General features: G+C 37.4%; 2 protein-coding genes, 1 long non-coding RNA gene and 1 other non-coding gene across 4 annotated transcripts; 2 read left to right on the top strand and 2 right to left on the bottom strand.

Annotated features, from left to right (window-relative positions):
* Positions 1–6,586: 6,586 nt before the first annotated feature.
* Positions 6,587–12,031, top strand: LOC140013690 (long-chain-alcohol oxidase FAO2-like). Its single transcript, XM_072063430.1, has 4 exons — positions 6,587–6,739; positions 6,815–7,139; positions 7,275–7,547; positions 10,087–12,031. The coding sequence occupies exons 2-4, from the start codon at positions 6,885–6,887 to the stop codon at positions 11,848–11,850; spliced, it is 2,292 nt and encodes a 763-aa protein (XP_071919531.1). The 5' UTR covers positions 6,587–6,739; positions 6,815–6,884; the 3' UTR covers positions 11,851–12,031.
* Positions 12,032–12,822: 791 nt separating this feature from the next.
* Positions 12,823–17,973, bottom strand: LOC140013689 (succinate--CoA ligase [ADP-forming] subunit beta, mitochondrial). The gene is made up of 12 exons (XM_072063421.1): positions 17,662–17,973; positions 17,321–17,431; positions 17,028–17,139; positions 16,455–16,519; positions 16,024–16,101; positions 14,671–14,745; positions 14,394–14,546; positions 14,118–14,252; positions 13,854–14,018; positions 13,549–13,671; positions 13,231–13,302; positions 12,823–13,113 (listed from the first exon to the last, which is right to left on the bottom strand). The coding sequence occupies exons 1-12, from the start codon at positions 17,761–17,763 to the stop codon at positions 13,039–13,041; spliced, it is 1,266 nt and encodes a 421-aa protein (XP_071919522.1). The 5' UTR covers positions 17,764–17,973; the 3' UTR covers positions 12,823–13,038.
* A 2,671-nt stretch (positions 17,974–20,644) lies between these two features.
* Positions 20,645–22,298, bottom strand: LOC113714755 (uncharacterized). The gene is made up of 2 exons (XR_011820513.1): positions 22,140–22,298; positions 20,645–21,941 (listed from the first exon to the last, which is right to left on the bottom strand). It is a non-coding gene; the product is annotated as an uncharacterized protein (transcript).
* Positions 22,239–22,928, top strand: LOC140013687 (uncharacterized). Its single transcript, XR_011820515.1, has 2 exons — positions 22,239–22,377; positions 22,571–22,928. It is a non-coding gene; the product is annotated as an uncharacterized lncRNA (long non-coding RNA).
* Positions 22,929–24,560: the final 1,632 nt, after the last annotated feature.

Genomic DNA, 24,560 nt, shown 5'->3' with positions numbered 1-24,560 from the left:
TCTAAAGACTACCGAGCTGACTGTGTTCAATTGTCTCTAATTGCGAGACAAAAGAGAGGAAGCGAAAACCCAACTTTAGGAAAGAGGAGTAGACGATACAAGTCAGTTGCATGTGCACATAATCTCAAAATTTCCTATGATTAACTGATATGAATTGGATTGAGAAATTTTTCTGGAGATTGAGCTTCTGATCCGCGCAAATTCAATCAGATCGTTTTACAAATGCCGAAATGCTTTAACGCGTGCCTCATTCTTCTGCTTGTAACGTTATCAAGATTCATGAGAGCGTTCAATCAGATTTAGGACCAATACTCTATCGTTTTCCCTGCAAACAAGCCAACTTGTTGATTGACATGGAAATATGCATTCGGAGCATATGCACTCATTCTACATGGGGCGGCAATCACTAGAAGCCATACGTGCTTGTTGTGCGACCCGTATCCAAATAACTTCTGAAGTAATGGTCGGTCCCTTGCGAAAATGCCCCAAATTTTTTCTTAGGAAAAGTTGGATTTCGGGTTTGACAAAACGATAGTGATTTAAGTGTGATATTTGTACTTCTCTTTTCAATCATACCTTCACAAATTCAAAGTTTGAATTTGAATGATAACATGTGTTGGATAAATGGCTGCAACAATGTTAACACTATCTGCTTGAGTCGTGCGTAGCACTGTCCTAAGAAACTATTTCATGAAATTAAAATGTTTCCCCAGGATTAAACAAGCCTTCTTCTATTTATTGCGAACAAGAAAGACAAACTTTCTTCTTGTTGCAAACTAGAAGGACCAGAACTAGCAAATTAAAATCAGCAGATATATATATATAAAAGATGAGAACAGAATTATCAGGAAGATATCAACTAACAAAAAATAAAAGAGAGAGAGAGAGGGATAGAGCAGCTATCAAAAGATATTAACTGAAGCTGCTGGGGTGATTTTCTGAGGAAGGAATGGATCCTATTTATAGACTTCAGAATGGGGTGCAACCCTTCTCACTTCCGATGTGGGACAAAGACTGCAACTCTTCTCACTTCTCAATGTGGGACAGAGAAAGCAATACTTCTCATTTTTCGATGTGGGACAAAGAATATTTTGAAATACTATATATTTTACAACAATCTCCTTCCTATTTCAAAAAATTCTTTGGATAAAAGAAGAATGTTAAAGGTAATCTGCTGGATTTGGTTGAAATGTAATTAGTTTGGTGTCTTTTGGACTATGAACCAAACATAGATTGATAAAACATGATCTACAAAATTATTGGTGAAATATAAATTTCTATGAACCAATAACTCTTGATGTATGATAGAGATTTTATCAATCACATTGCAACTCATAATTTGCTGTTAACGCGATTTTGCGTTTTTAGGCCGTGCGCCTGCCTGGTTATTTCATGAGAGCTCTAAAGATTTGACCAATGAATCTTATAGGAGCGGCCCCACTCCACTCTCATATAGGTGAATTCATCAAGTGTATATTGCTTTAACTACACCTCCCTAATGGGATATGAATTCATTAAGAGTTTTAACTCATCCTCACAATTACTCAAAGCACTTATCTCTAGAGGGACTTAAATTTGAAGTGCTTTACTATCAATATTGACTTGTTATTACCCATATGAACCTACTTCATGGGATCACCAATCACATAGGTTGGGTTACCGTCTCTATTGACAACTTGTTGGTCGAAGTCCCATTTCTTTCGTAGTTTGAAGAATCAATTTTCTTCCTACGGGTTTAGTCAGAGGATCGGCCAAATTCAACTCTGACTTTACATAATCAATGGAAATAATTCCATCTCTAAGCAGCTGCTTCACGACATCATGTCTCAATCTCATGTGTCGACTTTTACAATTATACGATTTGTTTTTAGCTATGGCAATCGCTGCTTGACAGTCACAATGTATGGACACAGGAGGCAACAAATCCTTAGTTGAAGGAATATTAGCTAAGAAATTTCTCAACCACTCGGCCTCAGTCCCTGTCAGTTCCAGAGCTACAAACTCTGACTCCATTGTTGATCTAGCAATGATTGTCTGTCTAGCAGATTTCCATGCTATTGCACCACCACCAAGGGTGAACACATAACCACTAGTGGATTTTGTATCATTTGAATCAAAGATCCAATTAGTATCACTGTAACCTTCTAATACAGTGGGAAATCCACTATACAGGATACCAAAATTCATGGTACCTCTCAAATATTTCATTAGTCTGACTAATGCAAACCAATGCTCACGGTTGGGATTATGAGTATATCTACTCAGTCGACATACAACATAAGCTATATCAGGTCTAGTGAAATTCATCAGATGCATCAGACTCCCAATAATCTGAGCATATTTAGACTGAGCAATTGGGTCACCATTATTTTTCTTTAATTGAGTGTTAGAATCATAAGGAGTACTCACAGGTGTCACATCATAATTTTTAAACTTCCTAAGAAGTCTCTCTGTATAATGTTCTTGAGACAACATTATACCATCACCTTTCCTTATGATTTTAACACCCAATATTATTTCGGGTTCACCCAAATCTTTCATATCAAAATTAGAAGACAAAAAATATTTAGTACTATTTACAATATCTAGACTAGTACCAAATATAAGCATGTCATCCACATATAAACTGATTATCACATATTGATCATTTATAATTTTGACATATACACATTTATCCACTTCTACAGACGAAAATTCATCTTTCATCAATACTTGATCAAATTTCTCATGCCACTGTTTAGGAGCTTGTTTTAGACCATAAAGAGATTTAATTAGTTTGCAAACCTTATTTTCTTGTCCAGGTATAATACATCCCTCAGGTTGAAACATATAAATTTCTTCTTCTAAATCACCATTTAAAAAGGCTGTTTTGACATCCATTTGATGAATAACAAGTTTATGGATAGAAGCTAAAGCAAATAAAACTCGAATAGACGCAATTCTAGTTACTGGTGCAAATGTATCAAAATAATCAATATTTTGTTTTTGAGAAAATCCTTTTGCTACTAAACGAGCTTTGTACTTTTCTATAGAGCCATCAGAGTTATATTTTCTTTTAAAAATCTATTTGCAACCAATAGGTTTTGCACCAGGAGGTAAGTCTACCAAAATTCAAGTTTTATTTGACAAGATAGAATCAATTTCAGATTTAATTGCTTCTTTCCAAAATTTACACTCAGGAGAAGAAATAGCATCGCAGTATATTAAAGGATCATTATCAATAAGAAAGGTTTGGAAATCATTTCCAAATGAAAATTCTTTTCTTGGCCTTTTGCTCATTCTTAATTCCTCAATTGGAATAATTTCCTTATTTATTTCAACAGGTGCATGAGAAATTTTACTAGACAGTGGAAAAATATGTTCAAAAAATTCTGCATTCTTTGTCTCAATAATTGTATTACAATCAAGTATATCACTTCTTAACACAAGAAATCTATATGCAGCACTATGTTCAGCATATCCAATAAACATACAATCAGAAGTTTTAGAACCTATTTTCCTTTTCTTAGGTTCAGGCAACAAGACTTTAGCAAGACACCCCCAAACTTTTAAATATTTCAAATTTGGTTTATAATTTTTCCATAACTCATAAGGTGTTTTGCCAGTCTTTTTATGTGGGATTCTATTTTGTAAGTGACATGCAGATAATATAGCTTCTCCTCATAAATTATCTGGAGCATGAGAACTAATTAACATAGAGTTCATCATTTCTTTTAACGTTCTATTTTTTCTTTCAGCTACTCCATTAGATTCTGGTGAATAAGATGGAGTTATTTCATGTATTATGCCTTCCTGTTCACAAAGGTTATCTAAAGTTAAATATTCGCCACCCCTATCTGATCTAATTCTTTTTATCCTTTTATTAAGTTGATTTTCTACTTCAGACTTATAGGATAAAAAGGCATTATAAGTATCATCTTTATTTCTAAGTAAATAAACTTTGGTATATCTAGAATAGTCATCTATAAAGGTGACATAATACATTTTCCCACCTCTAGTCATTGTTTGTTTTAAATCACCTAAATCAGTATGAATTAAATTTAATAATTCAGTTTCTCTATGGACAGTTATACAACTTTTCTTTGTTATTTTAGCTTCTGCACATATTTCACATTTGTCCATATTATCATTAATACCAGAAATTAGACCACATGATTGCATTTTCTTTATATACCCAATATTAACATGTCCTAATCTAGCATGCCATAAAGAAATTGAATCAACAATATAAGCAGAAGAAGATGCATTTTCATTGATCACATTGGAAATATTAAGTACAAAAAGTCCCTGATTACAATAGCCCTTGCCCACAAATACATTATTTTTTGTCATTATAATCTTTCCAGAATCAAATGACACTTTCACTCCAACTTTTCCTAACAATGCTACGGAAACCAGATTTGCCCGAATGTTAGGCACATGCAGCACATCATTGAGAGCCAAAGTTTTTCCTGAAGTGAGTTTCAAGAATACTTTGCCCTTACCCAGGACATTAGCCGTTTGTGAGTCACCAAGGTAGACCACTTTTTCATCATCCCCTATAGAAGTATAGGAGGAAAATGCTTCTCGATTCGCACATATGTGCCGAGTAGCCCCAGAGTCTACCACCCACTCTTTGACATTGGCTGCAATGTTCACTTGAGAGATGATAGCAGCAATTATATCATCTCCTTCGGTTAAGTGCACCTTAGGAGGGTTACCATTTGCTCTATCACCTTTATTATGTCTGCATTGGACTGCATAATGTCCTGGTTTTCCACAATAAAAGCAATTGCCTTTCTTCTTCTTAAAGTTGGGATTGTTAGGCTTGTAATTGGAATTTTTTGGTCTATTATACTGGGACTTATTGGCTTGCATATAGCTACAATACACGTCAAATAATTCATTTAAAAGTGTTTGTAAAATAGTATGCCTACATACCTTATTGGCATATTGCCACGATTCTTGTATTTTGACATCTGTTGTTGAAGCAGGTTGGGACTCCGTTAGTGCATAGACCACTCCATGGATGTCGAGTCGTGAGTGTACTCGTTCTTGCCACCTTTTGAAATTTTCATTGGCAAAGACTTCAACTCTGGAGATATCCGGAAAAGGCTTGGCGAATGGTAGTGCCACTGCAACAGTTGCTGATGAAGGCTGCGGGGTGCTAACATTGTCAGATGCCATAGTTTCTTAGATTGTTGGATAAATGGCTGCAACAATGTTAACACTATCTGCTTGAGTCGTGCGTAGCACTGTCTTAAGAAACTATTTCATGAAATTGAAATGTTTCCCCAGGATTAAACAAGCCTTCTTCTATTTATTGCGAACAAGAAAGACAAACTTTCTTCTTGTTGCAAACTAGAAGGACCAGAACTAGCAAATTAAAATCAGCAGATATATATATATATATAAAAGATGAGAACAGAATTATCAGGAAGATATCAACTAACAAAAAATAAAAGAGAGAGAGAGAGGGATAGAGCAGCTATCAAAAGATATTAACTGAAGCTGCTGGGGTGATTTTCTGAGGAATGAATGGATCCTATTTATAGACTTCAGAATGGGGTGCAACCCTTCTCACTTCCGATGTGGGACAAAGACTGCAACTCTTCTCACTTCTCAATGTGGGACAGAGAAAGCAATACTTCTCATTTTTCGATGTGGGACAAAGAATATTTTGAAATACTATATATTTTACAACAACATGCACATTGAAAGAAAAGATTAAAAAAGTGCTTTAATTTTCTCAATATGACAAACATTTTAGAACATTCTAAGATAAAAGTTATGACAATTTCAACGAACGGTGAGGCAATTACCTAAGGCCACGGGTACAAGTACTTAAAGTACGAGTGAACCTATGCGGCATTGGCATGAAGAAAAGAGTGTCCGACCGACTGGTTAGCTTTCAATTGTTTGTCACATGCATTTGGTTTAGCAAAGAATGCCAAAATAAAGTCGGCAAAAAATAGAGCTGCGCATGCAAAAACTTCTGCATGTAATGTGGACCTGTACATTTTTGCATTCGTTGTGGAGGCTTTAATTACGTGCTAAAGAGGGAAGGTTTTACGTGCTAAATGGGGAAGATTTATTTCCTAGGTTTTTTGTTTTTTTTTCTTCTTTTCACCTTTCATCGTAAAATGGGGTGTGCATGCAAAAACTTCGAATGAATGCTTTGATTCAGGTCCCGTATTGCACTAAAATAAAAAGAAAAATATGTATTAATAATATAAAAGCCGAGGTGCATATATGTCGGTGGTTTTTTTTTTTTCTTTTTTTTTCCTTTTGTGACAAAATGTTGTTGTCAGTCATTAGCGAGAGAGTATCCAATGATGCCAATTTTTAGACGTGACGTGCCCATTCCTATTCAGGGGTCATATTAAATTATTAAGATTGAGCTTAGTAAAATTTGCACACAATTAAGCTCGTTGCTTGCAAGCAATAGTTATCTTCTCAAGCAAATTAGACAGTTTACTAATTTGTCAGGACTACTCCTACTTTGAAGGAGTTTGTCAGGACTACTCCTACTTTGAAGGAGTTGATAAAGTTGTAGTAGTAGTCAAATTTTGCAAATACTACTACATTAACAAGCAAGCAAGCAGTTACTAGTCTTCGACTTCCAGACCAGCAATGGCTATCGGGTATCCACTAGCTCTCCAAGACGCCTTTTTTTAACAAAAATATTCCACCAACAAGAAGCCAAAATGGACAGCAGGACGTCAAAATATCTAGTTTTGTTGCTTTTACCAAATTCACTGTAGTATTCCTTTCTATTCTTTGTTGAGTTCACTATAAATATGTGAAGCTGGAATCTTATAGTTTGACCTAACAGGCAACATTTTGTAGCAACGCCAACACGGGAAGTGAGTATATATATTATCCACTAAAGATAAAAAGAAAAGATGGAGGGAAAAGAAAGCCATCATCGTCATCATCCCTTGTTGACCAGAGCTAGAAGAGGTGGAGGTGGTTATGGTCATGGTTTCAGCCCATCTCAGATCCAGGCACTCTCTGCTGTTTGCGAAGCTTTCCTACCATCCCTTTCTCCTCCCTCCGATGCAATCTCCCACAGTCAAGGGGATCCTCAGCTTCATAATGAGGCGGCACTTGAATACTATTACAAGGCTTCTGGATCCCAGTCTCCCTTTCCAGATGAGGTAAATTCCTAGTATTTGTGTTAGTCCTCGCTCCTCCGTTAGCTTTTCTAGTAATCAAGACTTGTTCTGGGTTCTTTTTGTTCTTTTTGTTTGGACGTACATATTCTTGCTTTTGAGTGCTCCTGGGGACTGCAGGTTGCGGAAATTTTGGTGAAGCGGGGATTGCCTGAAGGACTTTCTGTCGTGAAACTAGTTCTGAAGCTTTTGTCAACCAGACTGGGAACACTTTTGGTTTGTGGATTAATCTGTTTGAATTGGAAGTGGCCATTTGTTCACAAGTTCTCCGAATTGCCAGTGAAGAAGAGAGAAACCATACTGCAGAAATGGTCCACAGAAACTTTTCTGATCCCCTTGAGAATCGTCTTCTTGATGATCAAGATCATGTGCTGTTACGTTTTCTTCTCTTGGGTAACTTCCCTCTTCTCGTTACTTCAACATTTTCTCCCTTCTTATGTCTAATCCTCAAGACAGCTCCTTTTCTATTATGGTAGTAACATATTATTTTTACCCCTATTTTATCTCCCGGGAATTGGGTAGAGGATAGGGTTGTATGGTGACCTGCAATAGCATGCTATTGAAAAAAATGAGATCAAAAATTAGGTTGAATGCAAACTTTAATTGTCGCAATTGATTTGCATGGGAAGCTGTTTGACGGCAATAGTAGGCTATCGAAATTGTGAGAATATGAGGATTAACCTAAAGTGGTTTATTGAATTCGTTAGAATGATGGTTATGACGTTTATAATAGTTGCAATTCAAAGAAATTTATTAGTGAGTTTTTCCCTATTCTAAGTAACAAAGGGGTTATTTAGGATTTTTGAGAACAAATTTAGTATACTGGGTCTATCTTATTATTGAAATGCTGATCATACGGGAGTTATGTGTAATTTTTAAAATTAAATAGGAGCTTGCTGTAGTAATCAGTAACTTAGGGAGGTTTCTGAAATTATCCCTTGAGTAAAGGAATGATCTTACAAAGAGTCAAAACAAAAGAAGTCAAAAGGTGCCTTTACAGACGGATGCTACTAAGCTTGCTTGATGGGCCCGGATCTGTCTACGGTGGGCGAGAGTAGACACGTGTGAGGAACATTAATAATGGCCACCTGCGGAGAACTGCCACTGCCACTTAGGAATGTAATCGAGCCAAGTCAAGTTAGACTATTGCTATACTCGAGTATTGCTATACTCGAACTTGACTCGACTCATATATACCTAGGCTCGAGCTCGATCGAGTACAAAAAATCGATACTCGAAACTTGACTCGAGAAACTCGCTTTAAGCTCGAGATTCGACTCGATAAGGCTCGACCTTTAGTCAAGTCTTATCAAGTCGAGCCTAATCAAGCTTTTTGACACACTTTCGTCTTTTCTTCCCTTTTTTAGACATTTTTTCTTTTTAGGTCTTTTTACAATTATGTTATTACTTTTTTGTCATTATGAAATTTTATTATAAAGAAGAGTTTATTGTAAATTCCGTAAAACTTATACCCATAATGGTCATTTTATAATTATAATACATATATATTATTTAAATTATAAATATATTATTTAAATACCCCCGACTCGACGAGTAGCTCGACAAGTCTCGAGCCTCAAAATATTGGCTCAAAACTCTATTCGAATGACAATCGAGTAGCTCGAGATTCGGCTCGAACTCGGTCAACTCGAGTTCAAGCCAAGCCGTTGACCGAGCTACTCGATTATGACTCGGCTCACGTACATCCCCAGTGAAAGTTGGACGCGCGTGAATGAATGAATAGCAAGAAACGGTTTGGACCAAAGCATTAAAAAAAAAGAAAAAGAAAGTAGCGTGTAGTTTGTAACGGGACAAATACGAGGAAATCTATTGTACCAGTAATTTATTTTCTAAAAGATTTTTAATAATATGACATGCATTCTTGAATTATTTTACTCTTTAATCAGTTGAATTAATGTTATTTAATAGTTATTAGTTTGTTTAGTTCAAATGTTTAAATCACTATATTTTAGTCAGAAAACTATTTCGTTAAACTAATTTATCAAAAAGCCTCTCCAAATAAATATTTTATTTCAACATTTCCTTTAGACATAAAAATTTTAGTTAAACAAACTTATCAATAAGTTTCTCTGAGTAAAATTTACTATATTTACTACCTTCAACATTAAATGACAAATAGCATATATATACTTTAACATGTGTCATTTCTCAAGGATTTTGAATTATTTTATTTTTAATCAATTTCAATTAATGTCATCTAATGATTATAGATTGTTTAATTTACATGTTTAAATCCTTATATTTTAGGAAGGAAAATTTTTTGTTAAATTAACTTATTAAAAAACCTATCTTTGTTTTAACAGTTCTTTTGGGCAGAAAAGGCTTAATTCAACTAACTTCTCAATAATTCTCTCCAAGTAAAATTTTTTACTTTAACATTTTCCTTAGCTTCAAATTACAAGTAGCATGTATTGTCATTTGTAAATTTTTTTTTCTATATAGGATATTATAAATTCAAATAAATGGTTTGACAAATGTTAAACCATTAAAAAAAAGATTTCACGTTTTACAAAAAGTGAACAAGGATTACCCTTTCCCAGTTACTTGTGTCATCAATAATCATAATCAATTGTTGCCGTTTCCGACTAATAAAAGAAAAAGTTATGAAAAGTTAATGTCATAATCAAAACTTTTTTCTTTTTTTTTTTTCGTAAATACCAACTAATGCTCCAGATAATAGGAGTTATCAGCTATGCGTCTCATTCAAGCTCATGCGTGGTATACTCCGTTTCCTTTTTCGTAAGACCACATTGCAGAAGTTGCGTTTTTAAGCCATGTCTTTCTTTCCACTGATTAACGTGGTTAAAAAAGCAAAAGTTTTATTATAAAAAAAAAAAAAAAAAAGCAAAAGTTTTTTTTTTTTTTTTTTGGGTTTTTTGTGCCTGACTGTCCTCGTGGAAACTGAATGCAGACTGATGAGAATTACAAAAGTCGAACACTGGATGCAATTGGGTACAATACAGACGCCAGAGAAGACAAGATCAGACCCCGCAAGGAGAGGCCTCTCGAAAAGGGCGTAATTGAAACTCTGTACGAAAATGATTCAACCCTGAAGACATCCCTCATCCAGAAAGGTCTCTTTGTGGAAGAGGAACCAAATGAGGACTTGTACAAGATCAAATGTGATGTGGTGATCGTGGGCTCTGGTTGTGGGGGTGGGGTGGCAGCAGCAATTCTTGCAGCCTCAGGCCACAAAGTCCTTGTGCTTGAGAAAGGTCACTACTTTGTCCCAGAAGATTATTCAGGACTCGAGGGACCTTCCTTCGAGGAACTCTATCTGTCAGGGGCGAAGCTGACGACTGTCGATGGGAAAGTCTTGCTTCTGGCAGGATCAACAGTTGGGGGAGGCTCTGCTGTTAATTGGTCTGCTTCAATCAAAACTCCGGATCATGTTCTAAAAGAATGGTCAGTGGATCGAAAGATCCCATTTTATGGAACCTCTGCGTATCAATCTGCTATGGATGAAGTGTTTAAGAGGATTGGAGTAACCAAGAACTGCACGGTAGAAAGTTTTCAGAACGAAATAATAAAGCAAGGCTGCGAAAAGCTCGGTTTGGAAGCTGGACAAGTTGCCAGGAATTCTTCTGAGAATCATTATTGTGGTTCTTGTGGTTATGGTTGCAAAACTGGTGATAAGAAGGGGACTGACTCGACGTGGCTCGTCGATGCTGTAAACAACGGGGCAGTGATCCTAACAGGTTGTAAGGCAGAGAAATTTATTCTTGGAAATAACAAAAATGAGGAGATGAGAAGGAGATGCAGGGGTGTGATTGCAGCAGTTGAAGGTAGGAACATTACAAAAAGGAAGCTGCACATTGAAGCCCGGGTGACAATTTCAGCTTGTGGCTCTCTTATGACACCCCCTTTACTTGTATCCACTGGGCTGAAGAACAAAAACATCGGTCACAATCTTCACCTCCATCCAGTTCTATTTGCCTGGGGATATTTTCCGGAGTCCAAGTCGAAAATAAAAGGAAACAGTTACGAGGGAGGAATTATTACTCGTCTGCACAAGGTGCAGACCGGAGATTCTAACAACAATTGCATCATAGAATCCGCAGCGTTGGGCCCTGGAGCCTGTGCCTCTTTGCTTCCTTGGATATCAGGGAATGACATGAAGGACCAGATGAGCAAATACGCTAGAACTGCAAGGATTTTTGCTTTAATAAGAGATGAAGGTTCAGGGGAAGTGAGAGAGGAGGGAAGGGTTACATATCATTTGAATGAGATGGATAAGGAGCATCTCAAACTCGGGCTCAGACAATGCTTGAGGATTTTAATTGCTGCAGGAGCTGTTGAAGTTGGAACTTACAGGAGCGATGGGCAGAGATTAAGATGCGATGGGATCAAGAATGAGGATGTGGAGGAGTTTCTGGACACAATTGTGGCAGATCCGGGGCCAAAGTCCGCGGCAGAGTATTGGACAATATACTGTTCTGCTCATCAGCTGAGTAGCTGCAGGATGGGATCTACTGAAGAAGATGGTGCAGTGGATGAGAATGGAGAAAGTTGGGAAGCAGAGGGCTTATTCCTATGCGATGGAAGTGTTATTCCCAGTGCAATTGGAGTTAATCCCATGATCACCATCCAATCAACTGCTTTCTGCATCTCCAAGAAAATTGCCGAGTCCCTAAAGCAAGGGAAGTTCTGTTTCGATGATTCTTCAAGGGCTTGATTACTTTAATTTAGTCCACAGTCTACTTGAGCAGGTTCACTTTTTCCTTTACCTGTATGCCTGTAGCATCAAGTTCCCAGAGGGAAATGATTGTAGTATTCACTTTCTCACCTGTATGGAAACCGCTCTGCGATTATGTAAAAGTTACTTGAGTGGGAATAAATAAAGTGGACTTCTTTAAGTTTCGACCAACCAAAAGGGAGGCCAGCAGCCTGCGGCCTGCCAAGTGTCCATTGAAGATTGCAAAATTTGCGACAAAATACTTTAGATGAAGAAGAGCGCTCCAACTTCAATTGAATCAGGATCAGGGCATAGTGTCAAAGTATGGTTTCCGGACAGATGATACCATCACAGCCCCCCTCTGCAATATCCAGAATTAGAGTTCTAACGCTGTGCACAGGGACATGCGACTACATTGATTCATTAAGAGCTCAATTCAATTTCAATTTTGGATGTATTGAAACTCCAAATCGAACAAGAATTAAAATTCCGCTAAAGTTTCAAATCGAGTTTGAATTTATACATATTTATCTAGTTTAGGCTCGATTCGATTCAATTAATTTTTTATATTTTTAATATATATATACATATATATATAGAAGTCACTGTTAAATTCATGACATATGTATTTCAAATTTAAATTTTACACAATTAATATTCATTTAACGATAATAATATATACTTACACGAAATTATGCATGTATTATTAATAAATTTGTAATAAATATTAAAAATTTAAGCTTTTGAATTGAGATATATTATATCAAATCAAACTCCAACTCAAAGTTTAAGCTCGCATAGGACTCTAGTGTGAGCTCAAAATTTCGAAACGAGTTCAATAGGTCAAAAATTCAATTCGATTCGATTTATTTACAACTCTAATCCGAGGTCGGCCGCTTCGGCATGAGTGTAAACTTATCCCTTGTCAGTTGATATACAAACCAGGACATCCCGAAAAAATGAACCAAGCGCTTATAACCATAACAAATGTTATGTGAGCTTATTAGAAATTTTCCATAGCAAATAAAAAATCGTGCACTATTTTCATTGACAACAATGAAGAATTGTTAACGCCTCCAAGCCAACTTTCAGGGACTTGAGCTCCACCATCCAAAGGGGAAACAAAAAGGTAAACAAAAGCAATTGAGCTTAGACAAAGGAAAACGTTAAATGGTCCCAAAGATTCAACTAGCGGGTTGCTTTCACAGCTTTCTCAGCTGCGTCGTCCAAATCTTCAGCTGTAATTAGGGTCATACCACTTTCCTGCAAATATCAACGACATGGGATATCATTTCAGTTTCCTAGTCTGTACTTTTATTCATTTTTGAAACTCAGGAATCTTGATGTTCTTGGGTCAAGATTGAACTTGTATTAGTTTACCTTGAGAATCCTCTTCCCTTGTTCAACATTAGTACCCTCGAGACGAACAACTACAGGTACTTTCAATTGAACCTTCAAACAAAAGCCAAAAAAATATATAATTAAAACCTATTACAATGATGTCAAAAAACTCCTTAAAGATACCAGGAAAGCCATTAATAGTAGTAAAACAAATATTTCACAGCCTGTTACTTGAGAAAGGGGAAGGCCAATTAAAACAACAATCATCTGCCATGAAAGACAGAAACAGTTCCAGAAGCAGAAATTCAATATGATGCAATAGGTTGATAAATGAATGTCAAGCGTATCATGACAAACCTCCTTAGCAGCATTTACAATCCCACTAGCTATTACGTCACATTTCATGATGCCTCCAAAAATGTTTACCAGGATTGCTTTCACCTTGTCATCCGAAGTCAAAATTTTGAAAGCCTCCACAACCTACTCAACAACAATGGATACTGTCTAAGACATCTTGTTTATCAAACAACAAATTACTTTGTCATATAATCCTTTGAACAGGTCTCTTCTTTTCTATGATTCCCTTTCCACAAGTTAAGTTGGATGATACAATAAAAACCCTACATCTGCTGTTACCATATCAAATTGAAAATCAGATCTACCTGGCCTTCAGAAGCATTCCCACCCACATCAAGGAAATTGGCAGGAGTTCCTCCATGGTATTTAATTATGTCCATCGTAGCCATAGCTAGTCCTGCACCATTCACCATGCAACCAATTTCTCCATCCAAACCAATGTAATTCAAGTCCGCTTTTGCAGCATCAACCTGCGAGGATCGCATCATTAAATTAATAAATAATAAATTAATGTTTCAGCACCCGTGATGGTACGTAGACAGTTTGATCACATGAATTACAACAATTACCTCACGAGGATCTTCTTGTGTGGGGTCACGAAGATCAAATATCTCCTTTTGACGGTATGCAGCATTATCATCAAAGTTGAGCTTTGCATCAGCAGCTACCAATTTGTTATCAGATGTCTCAGCAAGTGGATTAATCTGTCCAAAAGTAAGGAGATCAATGATAGAATTGCAAACAGGAAAAATTCACCTAGTCCTTTCTTGAAACTTGAGATATTGGATATTGATGGCAACAAAAGGATTGTGAAGCAACTTAAAGATATTACAGAAAATTCTCACTTCCAACAGTGTGCAGTCACTTTTACAGAAAAGTTCATATAACTTCTTCACTTGCTCAATTGAATCATTTCTATCAGCTGCTTTGGGAGCCAAACCATCAACAACTTTGGCAGCATCCTCATCCGTGATTCCTTTAAATACATCAATAGGTACCTGAGGCAAAACCAAGAAACAGAAACTTCTATTACAATTTAAAAAATAAGTAAATGGGCAAAAATGGATTGCAGTTGGCATGCTTTCCACTCAATATGCTGCAAGCAACTGGTGAAAAGACAACCTTTATAATCATGTCAGGAAACTTTTCTGCAAGGTCTTCAATACTTGTTCCTCCCTTGCTACAGGCAATAATAAGCTGCAAAATGAAAACGCAACACAAGAATATCAACTCAGGGTTCACCAACTACACCAAATGTGATCACTAGGAGTAGAAATTTTTACGTAGTTTTAATCCTGAAAATGATAATCTCAATTTATTACTGTCTCACGCATTCATTGGATACACATCGCAAAGTCAAATGCTCAAACACCGCATTCTGATTCCATCGACGAGGAGAAAGGCCCAAATATAAATTATTCCAAGGTGAAATTAGGGACCAAACTGCTCACATTTAGATAACTACAAGATGCATAATAGGATTCATGAATCCTATTCGCAAAGGGTACTCAACAAGGCTTTTCGTAAAGAGTACTCAAGTAAGGCATCTAGTGGGAACAAGCAAACTTCGGTCATTAGTACTGTGGCAAAGATCTAACAGAAGACCAAACTTGTGCTTCACATTTATAAAACCCGTACTTTTTTTTTTTGCATCAACACTTTTATTATAAAGCAACTTCATATAAATAGACATCCAAGCTACTGAAAAAAGCACACTCGATGCTTATCCATAAAACAATTGCATGTTAGGCATACTATTTAGGACTCTGGAAATTTTGAACAGAATCCTAGTACCATCATAAGCTTGGATCGGCAGAAAATTCAGTACAACACTCGTGATACATTTTAATGCACCAGTCTAGAGATATCAAGAGATCACATCCAGTTCCATATCTAATCTGAAGCGCAACATGTGAAAGCATAAATGCAGAAACATGAGTAGCCATCCATTCCTCATCGAGATCCAATTGGCCAATTAAAATAATCGCATACCATCTGGATATCAAAATTCACCCATTTTCAGATATAGACTACACATGAAAACATTGATATACATGTATGCATGAATTTACATATCAAAATTGTAAGTCATCAGCACTGCCAAGTACCCTCTTCCATTTTATATTACATCCTTCTCACTCCACCAAGTTCCCCAATACACGTACATAACTTTCTCCCAACAATGCTATTGACTCCCCACTATACACCCAAAATCCACAACATATGCAGCAATTTTATTCAACTAAGTAGCTTTGCAATCCTCCTTTATTGATCAAATTTGAACTTCAATCCTTGGTGTTTTACTGTGTAATGGCAATCGCTTTAGCTAAGGAGTTCGATTATGATCTTCCCCAAATACAAGCTTCCAGAATAGGATGATGACTAACCACAACATAATTAGATGTTGAAAATTCTTAAGATAGTTCTTGTTTGAGCTAAATCAGACAATTAAGCATCAACGACTTCAGAACTTACAGGACCAGCAGATGCCCGATCAAGGATTATTGAGAAGTACATTTCGTTCACCAATGATAACTTTTCACACAAGTAAACCTGAAGTAAAAGGTAAGGTGCAGTGAAACAAACTAGCCAAAGATTAAAAATGAAATAAACGAATCACTTCATTGAATATGATACAGAAACTAATCGGCAACATAATCTCAAAGGTGCATCAAAAGCTGGATCTACAACGTAAAATCTAAAATGTAAAACCACTTTAAAGTCTCTTGGGAATGGATATTCTCGAAGACTAAAGATCAAAGTCTAAAGACTATAACCAAAAAAAAGAGAGAGAGAGAGAGAGAGAGAGAGAGAAGCAACATCATGTGGAGTCATATGATGCCAAATTTCAAAAATTACTTTTGCATGTAAAAAGGGAACATAAGAAGAGGTAAAATATGCCAAACCTTGCTAACTATCTTTCCTTGAGGGCCAGTTTGTTTGGTAACAAGTATCTGTCCAAGCATCTTTCCTGAAAGTAACCAACATGAAAAACTTAAATAACAACAAATTTTGTGATGCACAAGGTTTTCCAAAGATAAAATTCAATTGCTTAGCTCAACCTAAAACAAGGAAGGTCTGTTTTTAATCATTAGTTCCTACAACAAAGTGAGCTACAAATTCTTCTCAAGTTCAAAGTCCAAAATTACATATCTGGCTTACATGGACTTACAACTGGATTTTTCATTACTCCTCTAAAGCAGTTTGTATGTCCTAGGCATATGCACTAGGGCATGCTAACCAATCCAAACAGGTTTGCACTTTGAAGTGCTACATCAACAGCACGTATTACCAAAGAAACCTAGCAAATTGGTGACTAACTTTCCAAGATCTTGCATAAATTGATAAAGGCATGGCCATTACCATTTCAATTACTTAATTATCAGTAACATATGCTTTTATATCAAAAAAGAAATCAGACATCAAAATGCAACAACCAAATCACAATTATGTTGACAATCCAGAAGGGAATTCCATACCAGCTATATCTTCAACTTGGTCAGACTTGACTATGTGAACTCCACCCTTAAAACCATTCTTAAAAGTTCCAAGCCCACGTCCGCCAGCAAGAACTTGAGACTTGACCACAATCTGCATGAGAAGCAAATTAGCACAAAACTAGACAAGATAAAAGGGAGTGATTCTCCAGGCTCGAAACATTCAAATGTTACTATTTCAGCATTTCCTAAGCTTTCTGAACGGAATACTGCTTTAGAACCTCAATCGAAGCCTACAATTATCAAAAATCACTCTGCGAAATGTTATTAATTACCTCATCTTTGTCGGGGAAGACAGACTTAATTGTTTTGCTGATGTCTTCGACAGAAGCAACGGCTACACCTTTTGGTACATTGATTCCATATTTGCCCATCAATTCAGCACCCTGACATCACACACATTCAGAAAATCTCGATCTTCACACAACACATACACACGAGGGATCAACTATCGGAAACAGAAATGACAGTTCAATGTTATCATACCGCAAAATACCAGTAATCATATTCAACGGAACGAAAGTAACGTTTCAGCAGCAAAACCCAAATAATGCTATTATCATTATTATTAACCAAATAAACAAAAAAAGGAATTGTGCGGAGATGAGTGGGGGACCTGATATTCATGGATGTTGAGGCGGCGAAGCTGCTGCTGCTGCCATTTTCCGGCGACGGAGAGAGAGCGACTGGCAAGCTTGCCGAGCAAACCTCTTACCATGCTTCAGATCCTCTCTCTAATAAACGATGATCCAGTAAAATTAGAAGGTAGAGGGAAATATCGAGGCGAAACCCTAACACTCCTCCAAAGATAAAATTAAAAATAAATAGGGAATGCAAGTGCCGGAAGCCGTGTCTTGACCGTCAGCCACGCCGGGAAAAAGGAAATTTAATACTAGTACTTACTACTAATTACCCCTACCAAAGCTAATAACTCAAAATGGGACCTTTGAATTTTCTTTTTCTTTTTTTTCATTTTTTCCCTACACATATGACATATGCATATTCCTCCTCCTTTTTTCTTTTTTTTTTTTTTTTTTTTTTACACATATAAATTCGTTTCCTCTCACCTTGGGCCCGTTACTTCGGTGTTGCCACATTTGGTCTTTCAGAGGCACATGGATTTTGTTTGGGCCGAAAGAGCGGGGATGGAAGCCCAAATCTGCTCCTGCTTCGGCCTAGTTTAAGAACGCAGATGATATGGACTAAGGCTCATTTGGATAAACCCGATTTTCAAAGATCCAATGGACTAAATTGTGGGTTGTTGGAGACAGTATCCAAGTTTTGGCCATATCTTGTCACAATCTAGGCCATTGAATGTTTAAAAATCGGATCTATCTAAGTTTTCGTCATAACAATAATCTTATCTATTATTTTTAGGGATTAATCTTTCTTACACTGATAGTTTACATTGTACACTGTCAACGTTGAATGACAATTATACAAATTTTGAATTTAAAATTCAACTTTTACACACACATCATGAATCAAACGATAATAGTATATACACTACTGTCTGTCAGTGTACATAAGATTTACTTTATCTTTAGGTAATTTAAGGCAGCGAGACTTTAAATGAACAGTAGAGGTTTCGTCCGGTTGCAATTGCTTAGTGGGGCGTTTAAGATATTAGGCTTTGAAGAAGAGGTGTTAGTGGGGGTTTCGCGTTAATTCTTCAGTTTCCCTTTTGGTTTGGATTGAGCCTGCGTCTGGGCTTCATCAACTATTGTTGGAGGGGATGATAATATGGATTTTTTGGAAATCTCGGTTGGTTTACTTGGCGGGCTGACCAATTAGTGCAAACCAGGATTCTTGGGAAAAAGTTGGATGTGCAAATTTGCAGTTTTGGTACATACTTACAGGAACATGGGAAGCAGGACCGCAATCATTTTGGTCCATTAACGGTGCGGAAAGCAAACCGCATTGTGAAAATGAAAGGGCAAAAGAAGGAAAAATCGCACCGGCAGGAAGCGTAGTTGTATAATTGCACGTGTGATACATTAACAGCTATCAATCACTGATAATAACTAACCACCAGCCGTTGAGCTGGTGCCACCATCAATGCATTAAAGTTTGGTGGGGTGGGACTAATTTGTCACAATTAAGTGTGATCTTACTAAAAAAATTCAGGCATTCCGCTGGTGGTGGCTCAGTCCCCTCCGGATTATCCCAAGATCTCTTCAGGCTCTTCCTCTCCCTGTAGTGCAGGAAGCTATCGTATCGATAAAAAAAAAAAAAAAAAATTCACTGATAATAACTCATAACTGATGCCCTGATCATCTTTAGAGCTTGCATGAGGGGCATTCTTGTATTTCCTCATTCCAACAGAGGCCCTTTTCTAAAAGCAAAGATGATGCTAATACTTCATCAATGGTCAAGACAAACCTCGTGCACCTGTTGGTCGATTGGGTCTCCAACGTTCTCATCAGTAGAGTAGAGCCAACTTTGTTGATCCTTAAAAATACTTATAAGCCCACTTGGATGCTTCCTTTGCACAAAACATCTTGGATTCGCATGTATAAAAATATCTTTTCATAGTTTCTTTCAGCTCCTTGTGACCAAAAGCTAGCAACAAAATATTTGTCCAGTCTTCAAGATTACCGCAACCTAAAATTACGGTGGTGAATTTCCGTCATCGTCGTACGAGACATGAGTTTTGACTGTTTCCTACATGAAATAATATATGCTCGCTAGCCTAGCATCTCTACATAAAAAATACAGGTCAACAAAAGTGTAAGTCGAAGCATATAGTAGTATTTAGATTTATGCCCAAGGGGAAGCACTTAAAAAATTTTAATTTACCACCGGAGCCAGCCCTTTTTCTTTTGTTTCCTTTCTTTGGCATATCCACTGGGGAAGAAGCTATTGACCACCAGCCCGAGATCGAAAGAGATCTGATTCAAGTCAGCAAGAGTAGTCAGTACCCTTTTAGCTTCTCCTCTCTTTCCTTTTTCTTTTTTGTTTTTTTAATGAAAAAAGTAAATTTGCATGAGCATTGAGCATATATATCATTCCAAGGGAGATGCATAAACGTGAAAAAGTAGTGGGAAGCAAGCAAGCAAGCGTCCCTTCTTCTTGAGTGTAGCCACGCTGCATTTGACACCAGACTCCCTCAAAAGATAAGACTAAAATTCCACCTCCATCGCCATGGAGTTGCAGAAACTCCATTTTCTCCATCCAAATATTTGTGCTCCAAGGCACAGATAAGCAAATGACCGGACCCGGCCGCCGTTCCCTTTCATTTTCATTTCTCAAAGTACCCACGAATTGAAGAAGAACGTGATCATCGGCAACGTTACATCAAACAGCCATATCAGCTATAACGACATCAACTAGATTGAAAAAAAAGGCCTCCCGGATCGAGATACAAAATACAGATCATGTTAATTAACCATCATCAATTAATATAAGAAAACCGATCGTATGCGCTGCCAACCCAAGCACCCAAAAAGCCTCGATCAGCGCGATGGAACGCAATATTGCGATCAAACCCATATCAAACAATTGAATCACAACACCGTGAAGGATCAAGGAGGTCTCGCGGATTGACGGTATACATACTTGCATGTGGGTATGTATGTATGCATGCATGCCAAAACACATACGTACAAGCGGGGACAATTGACTGTATAAATGCACAAGCACAACAAGAATATAGTACTTACTACTCGTACAGAGAAAGCAACTACCAACCTCCAATACAATTGATTCTGCTGCTACTATCCGAGAGTACAAGACATCGATTCAAAATTAAAAGCATTTCAAATGCCCCCAGAAGAAGAGAACCAAAAAGACGAAGGGAAAGAGCAAGAAGACGAGAGAGCCTGTTCTCTAATCGTCACTCTCTTTCTCTTTCTCCTTCTCCCTCCTCCTCCTCCTCCTCCTCCTCAGGCCTCCCCCAATTATCATGGAATTATTTTACAGCATTGGCCCTTAAAGGCCGAGGGAGGGAGGGACTTGGCGAGGAGGGCCACCCTGCCTCGAGTAACTCGTTTCCCAAAATGTTTATCGCTAATATCATGAACTTTTAATTGGAGAAGTAGGGCATCCAATCAGATTCCCCCACGTGTCCCTTCGAGAGTTGTCCTCCTCCCAAATCCAGATACCACGCCAACGAGCAGCAATTAGCCTAGCTGTAAGAAACGGGCGAGCTGTGTAGGATTGACGATGCCCGGTACATGGGCGTGGGCCCCATCCCCCTTGAGCAAATCCGCTACTTCCAGGTACCTCTGTTGCTTCTCCACTCGCTTCTCGTCTTTCTCGCTCGGCCCCGGCGCAGGCTCGGCTTTCCTCTTCTCCTTGTTATTAGTACCACTACTACTACCAGTATTGTAAGCTTTACCAGGTCCACCGCTACCTCTGGTGGGAGCTGAAGAAGACACGGGGACGGCCTCGGCTCGAGCCGGGTCCCACGGCTCCCCAAATAAAGTCCCCTTGGTGAGGAACTCGTGGGCTAAATAGCCGGCCAAGAGCTGGTTGTTGCAAGCCGGCTGCTGCTGCTTGGGAGGCACCGCGGATGCCGACGTAGATTTATTACTAAGCGGCGTGGGGGCTCGGTGAATGCTGGGCTTGGCTAAGCTCTTTGTCGTTATTGCTGACGGCTTGAAACCGTCAAGACCGTCTCGCTCTTTCCGTTTATTGTTTGACGGCCCGGGCGTCAAAATCTGACGACGTGAGTGGTTCATCGTGGTTGCACTCATGGCTCGATATGCGCATGCCACGTCAACCCACATGCATCATCCAAATTTTATTGGAATTTTTTCTCTTTGCCGAAAATGCCCCCACGGACCTTTTCTTCTTCTTCTTTGAAAACTATAGAAAAAGCCAAAACTCGGGGATGGTTTGGGAAAAGCGGAAACGGTGATACAAATATTAAGGTGGGGATCAGATAAGAAATTCCTGGGTAATGAAAAAAAAAGGTTAGATAATGAATTGGATGAAGACGAAAATTTCATGAACAGGTAAAGGAGGAGACCAGTAACCAAAATATGTGCGTGCGTGTGTGTGTGTGTGTGAACACGAAAAATACAGAGGTACAGATCAGTTGAATTAAGCGAAATTAGCAGAAAACCCGGGATAAATCCGGTGGTTTAAGACCTTTCGTGGCCGCTAATTCGCTACTCCGGCCACAGAAGAGGGAGAGGAGGGCAGGGAAGGGGGCCAGGGGAGAAGAATTTAGGGAGCTAGAGAAAAGGTATTGGCTTTTGGGGAGAAAGAGTTGGGGGAAGAGGAGTAAGCAGAGCACTCAAAAAAGGGGCAAGAGAAATGAGCGAATTGTGGTATTTATAGAGGAAGGAGTACATAAACGCCCCTCAAGTTTGGAAAAATTACAAGGGTAAGGAAAGGCTTTGAAATGCTCCCCCTTTTATCTCTACATATTTGCAGAATGGGCTCTATTTGAATTGCCATTTTTCTTTGAAAATTGTTATTTTTTTTTTTATATATTTTTCAATCACTCTTTTACTTCACATCTATAAAGATGCAATCCAAGCAAAGCTTTTTACTATTTTCCTCCTTTTTCTTTTAAGGGCCTCAGACGGCAAAGACTCCTCCTACTCAGCAGTGTAAGATATTTTAAACATTTTTTTTCTTCATTTGAGTAATTAGAAGGGCAACGTGGACCAAGTCAGTTTTGCAATCAATTTGACGAGCGATTGATTCATCCACCCAAGAGGGCTGTTGGTACCACCGGGACATTTAAATCTTAATGAAGGTGGAACCTTGCCTTCTGTCTTGTTACTTAATTGTAGTTACTTTTGATGGAAAAAATCCGTCAGCTTCTCTTCCTCTTAGATTAGGCTAGAATAAATTATACAAATGTTATCATTGTAAAAAAAAAAAAAAGATTCATCCATCCAAAAAGTCACAATTAGGCCGTCTAGTATAGCATAACATTTTAATTGCCTTAAAAGATTAACTCGCACTCGTTATAGTTATAGTACTAAACTCCACTATTTGTTTGACCAATGTGCAACCTTGATACTTAATTTATTTGACGCTTTGTTTCGTGTGCGGTTACTTTGTATGGGCGGTCTTGGTTTTTGTAGGTAGGTATATTTTCTTACAAAGTTTCATAAAGCAAGGAAGATATGTCGCCTTTATTGTATACGGAAATTAAAGTTTCCAGTTTTGCAAGCAATTTAATTGCCATTGGCTGAATTTGTAAAGGAAAAAGATGCTTGCGTCAAGCTCAAGTATACAAACTCAATAGTTAATACTACAGATTACAGAGTAATCAAATTCTTATAAAAAAAAATGTTTTTTTCTTATAGCTGTGGAATTTTATGTGCATCTTATGATAGACAATATCGCGATGATATTGATCAATTCTATCTTCAGTTTTCCAAACGAACATGCATTATGGTGTCAGTTTATTGCCAGCCACGTCTAGACCAACAATCGCAAGTTTTTTAGCCTTAAACTGCCATTAAATCCCTTCTTCATTTTCTGATATTCATTTATTTTGAAAAAGCTTAACGTTCCAATGGCTAACAAAGGCAATAAAGTGTTTTGGATTCAGATGCGAAATTGATCTTTCTAAATTAGCGAATGGTTAATGAAAATGACCGAATTGGTGAAAGAGGGGGGTGGGGGTGGGCCCACAAAACATGCTGATTAGGGTGAAAAAGTGGTTTTCTATTTTGTTGGAAATATGAGCAAGAGAGTTACACTTTAATCTGGAAAGAAAAAATATGATTAATCTTTCATGCACTGGTGGTGTATGAACTGTCAGCGTTGGATGAATGATAACTATGTAAAATTTGAATATGAAATTCAAATTTTGCACACGTGACATAAATTAAACGGTGATACTGCATACACTGTCAGTGTATATAAGATTGACTCAAGAAAATAAATATATATATATATATATACAAGAAGATGAAATTACTAGAAAGTTCCAAATATATAAAGAAAGTGAGAGAAAACCTGCTCAGAGGTTGGTAAATGGTAAACCTTTTCCCTAATAGTAAACAATAAGTTGATAATATCAATGAGTCCAAAATCATCAATTTCCTTTTTTTAACATTACGGAAGAGCACATATATTTTCTCTCCTTAGACTCCAAATCAAACCAAACAAATTATGTGTACGCGCCAGTTCAACAAAAGTCTGTGTACTGAGGATATAATGTAGAACCAAAAAAAAAATATACCTAAGTATTATTTTCGTTCCTAAATTTGGATTATGGATCACCTTTTTTTTTCATCCTCGCATCCTTCCCATACATTATCCATCCTCAGATATAGGATTCGTATCTGAACCTTATAACAGAAAGAACTCTAAAAACCGCAACAGATCTTCTGTCCCACACCCTATGTCACTCTTTGTCCCACTTTTTATTATATTGATATTTCTCCTGTATAAACATCACGTTTTAGTTCTTTTTTGTTTTCTTAAGATCCAATAACTATTAATTGAGTAAAAAATAAATACAGGAGGTTCAAAAAAATAATATATAATAGAAAATTAAAAAATACAGCAGAAAATTCATAAAAAATCTCATTTTTTATGCAT

The sequence above is a fragment of the Coffea arabica genome, chromosome 1e (assembly GCF_036785885.1).
Source record: "Coffea arabica cultivar ET-39 chromosome 1e, Coffea Arabica ET-39 HiFi, whole genome shotgun sequence".
Classification (NCBI taxonomy): domain Eukaryota; kingdom Viridiplantae; phylum Streptophyta; class Magnoliopsida; order Gentianales; family Rubiaceae; genus Coffea; species Coffea arabica.
This window is presented reverse-complemented; position numbering and strand designations above follow the sequence as displayed.

Excerpts from the sequence above, each read along its gene's own strand:
- LOC140013690 (XM_072063430.1), top strand. The coding sequence starts at position 6,885 with ATGGAGGGAAAAGAAAGCCATCATCGTCATCATCCCTTGTTGACCAGA. Across the intron at positions 7,140-7,274 it reads AGTCTCCCTTTCCAGATGAG|GTTGCGGAAATTTTGGTGAA; the intron begins GTAAATTCCTAG and ends TGGGGACTGCAG. Across the intron at positions 7,548-10,086 it reads GTTACGTTTTCTTCTCTTGG|ACTGATGAGAATTACAAAAG; the intron begins GTAACTTCCCTC and ends AACTGAATGCAG.
- LOC140013689 (XM_072063421.1), bottom strand. The coding sequence starts at position 17,763 with ATGGTAAGAGGTTTGCTCGGCAAGCTTGCCAGTCGCTCTCTCTCCGTC. Across the intron at positions 17,432-17,661 it reads TCAACATCCATGAATATCAG|GGTGCTGAATTGATGGGCAA; the intron begins GTCCCCCACTCA and ends GTGTGATGTCAG. Across the intron at positions 16,520-17,027 it reads CCAAGTTGAAGATATAGCTG|GAAAGATGCTTGGACAGATA; the intron begins GTATGGAATTCC and ends GGTTACTTTCAG.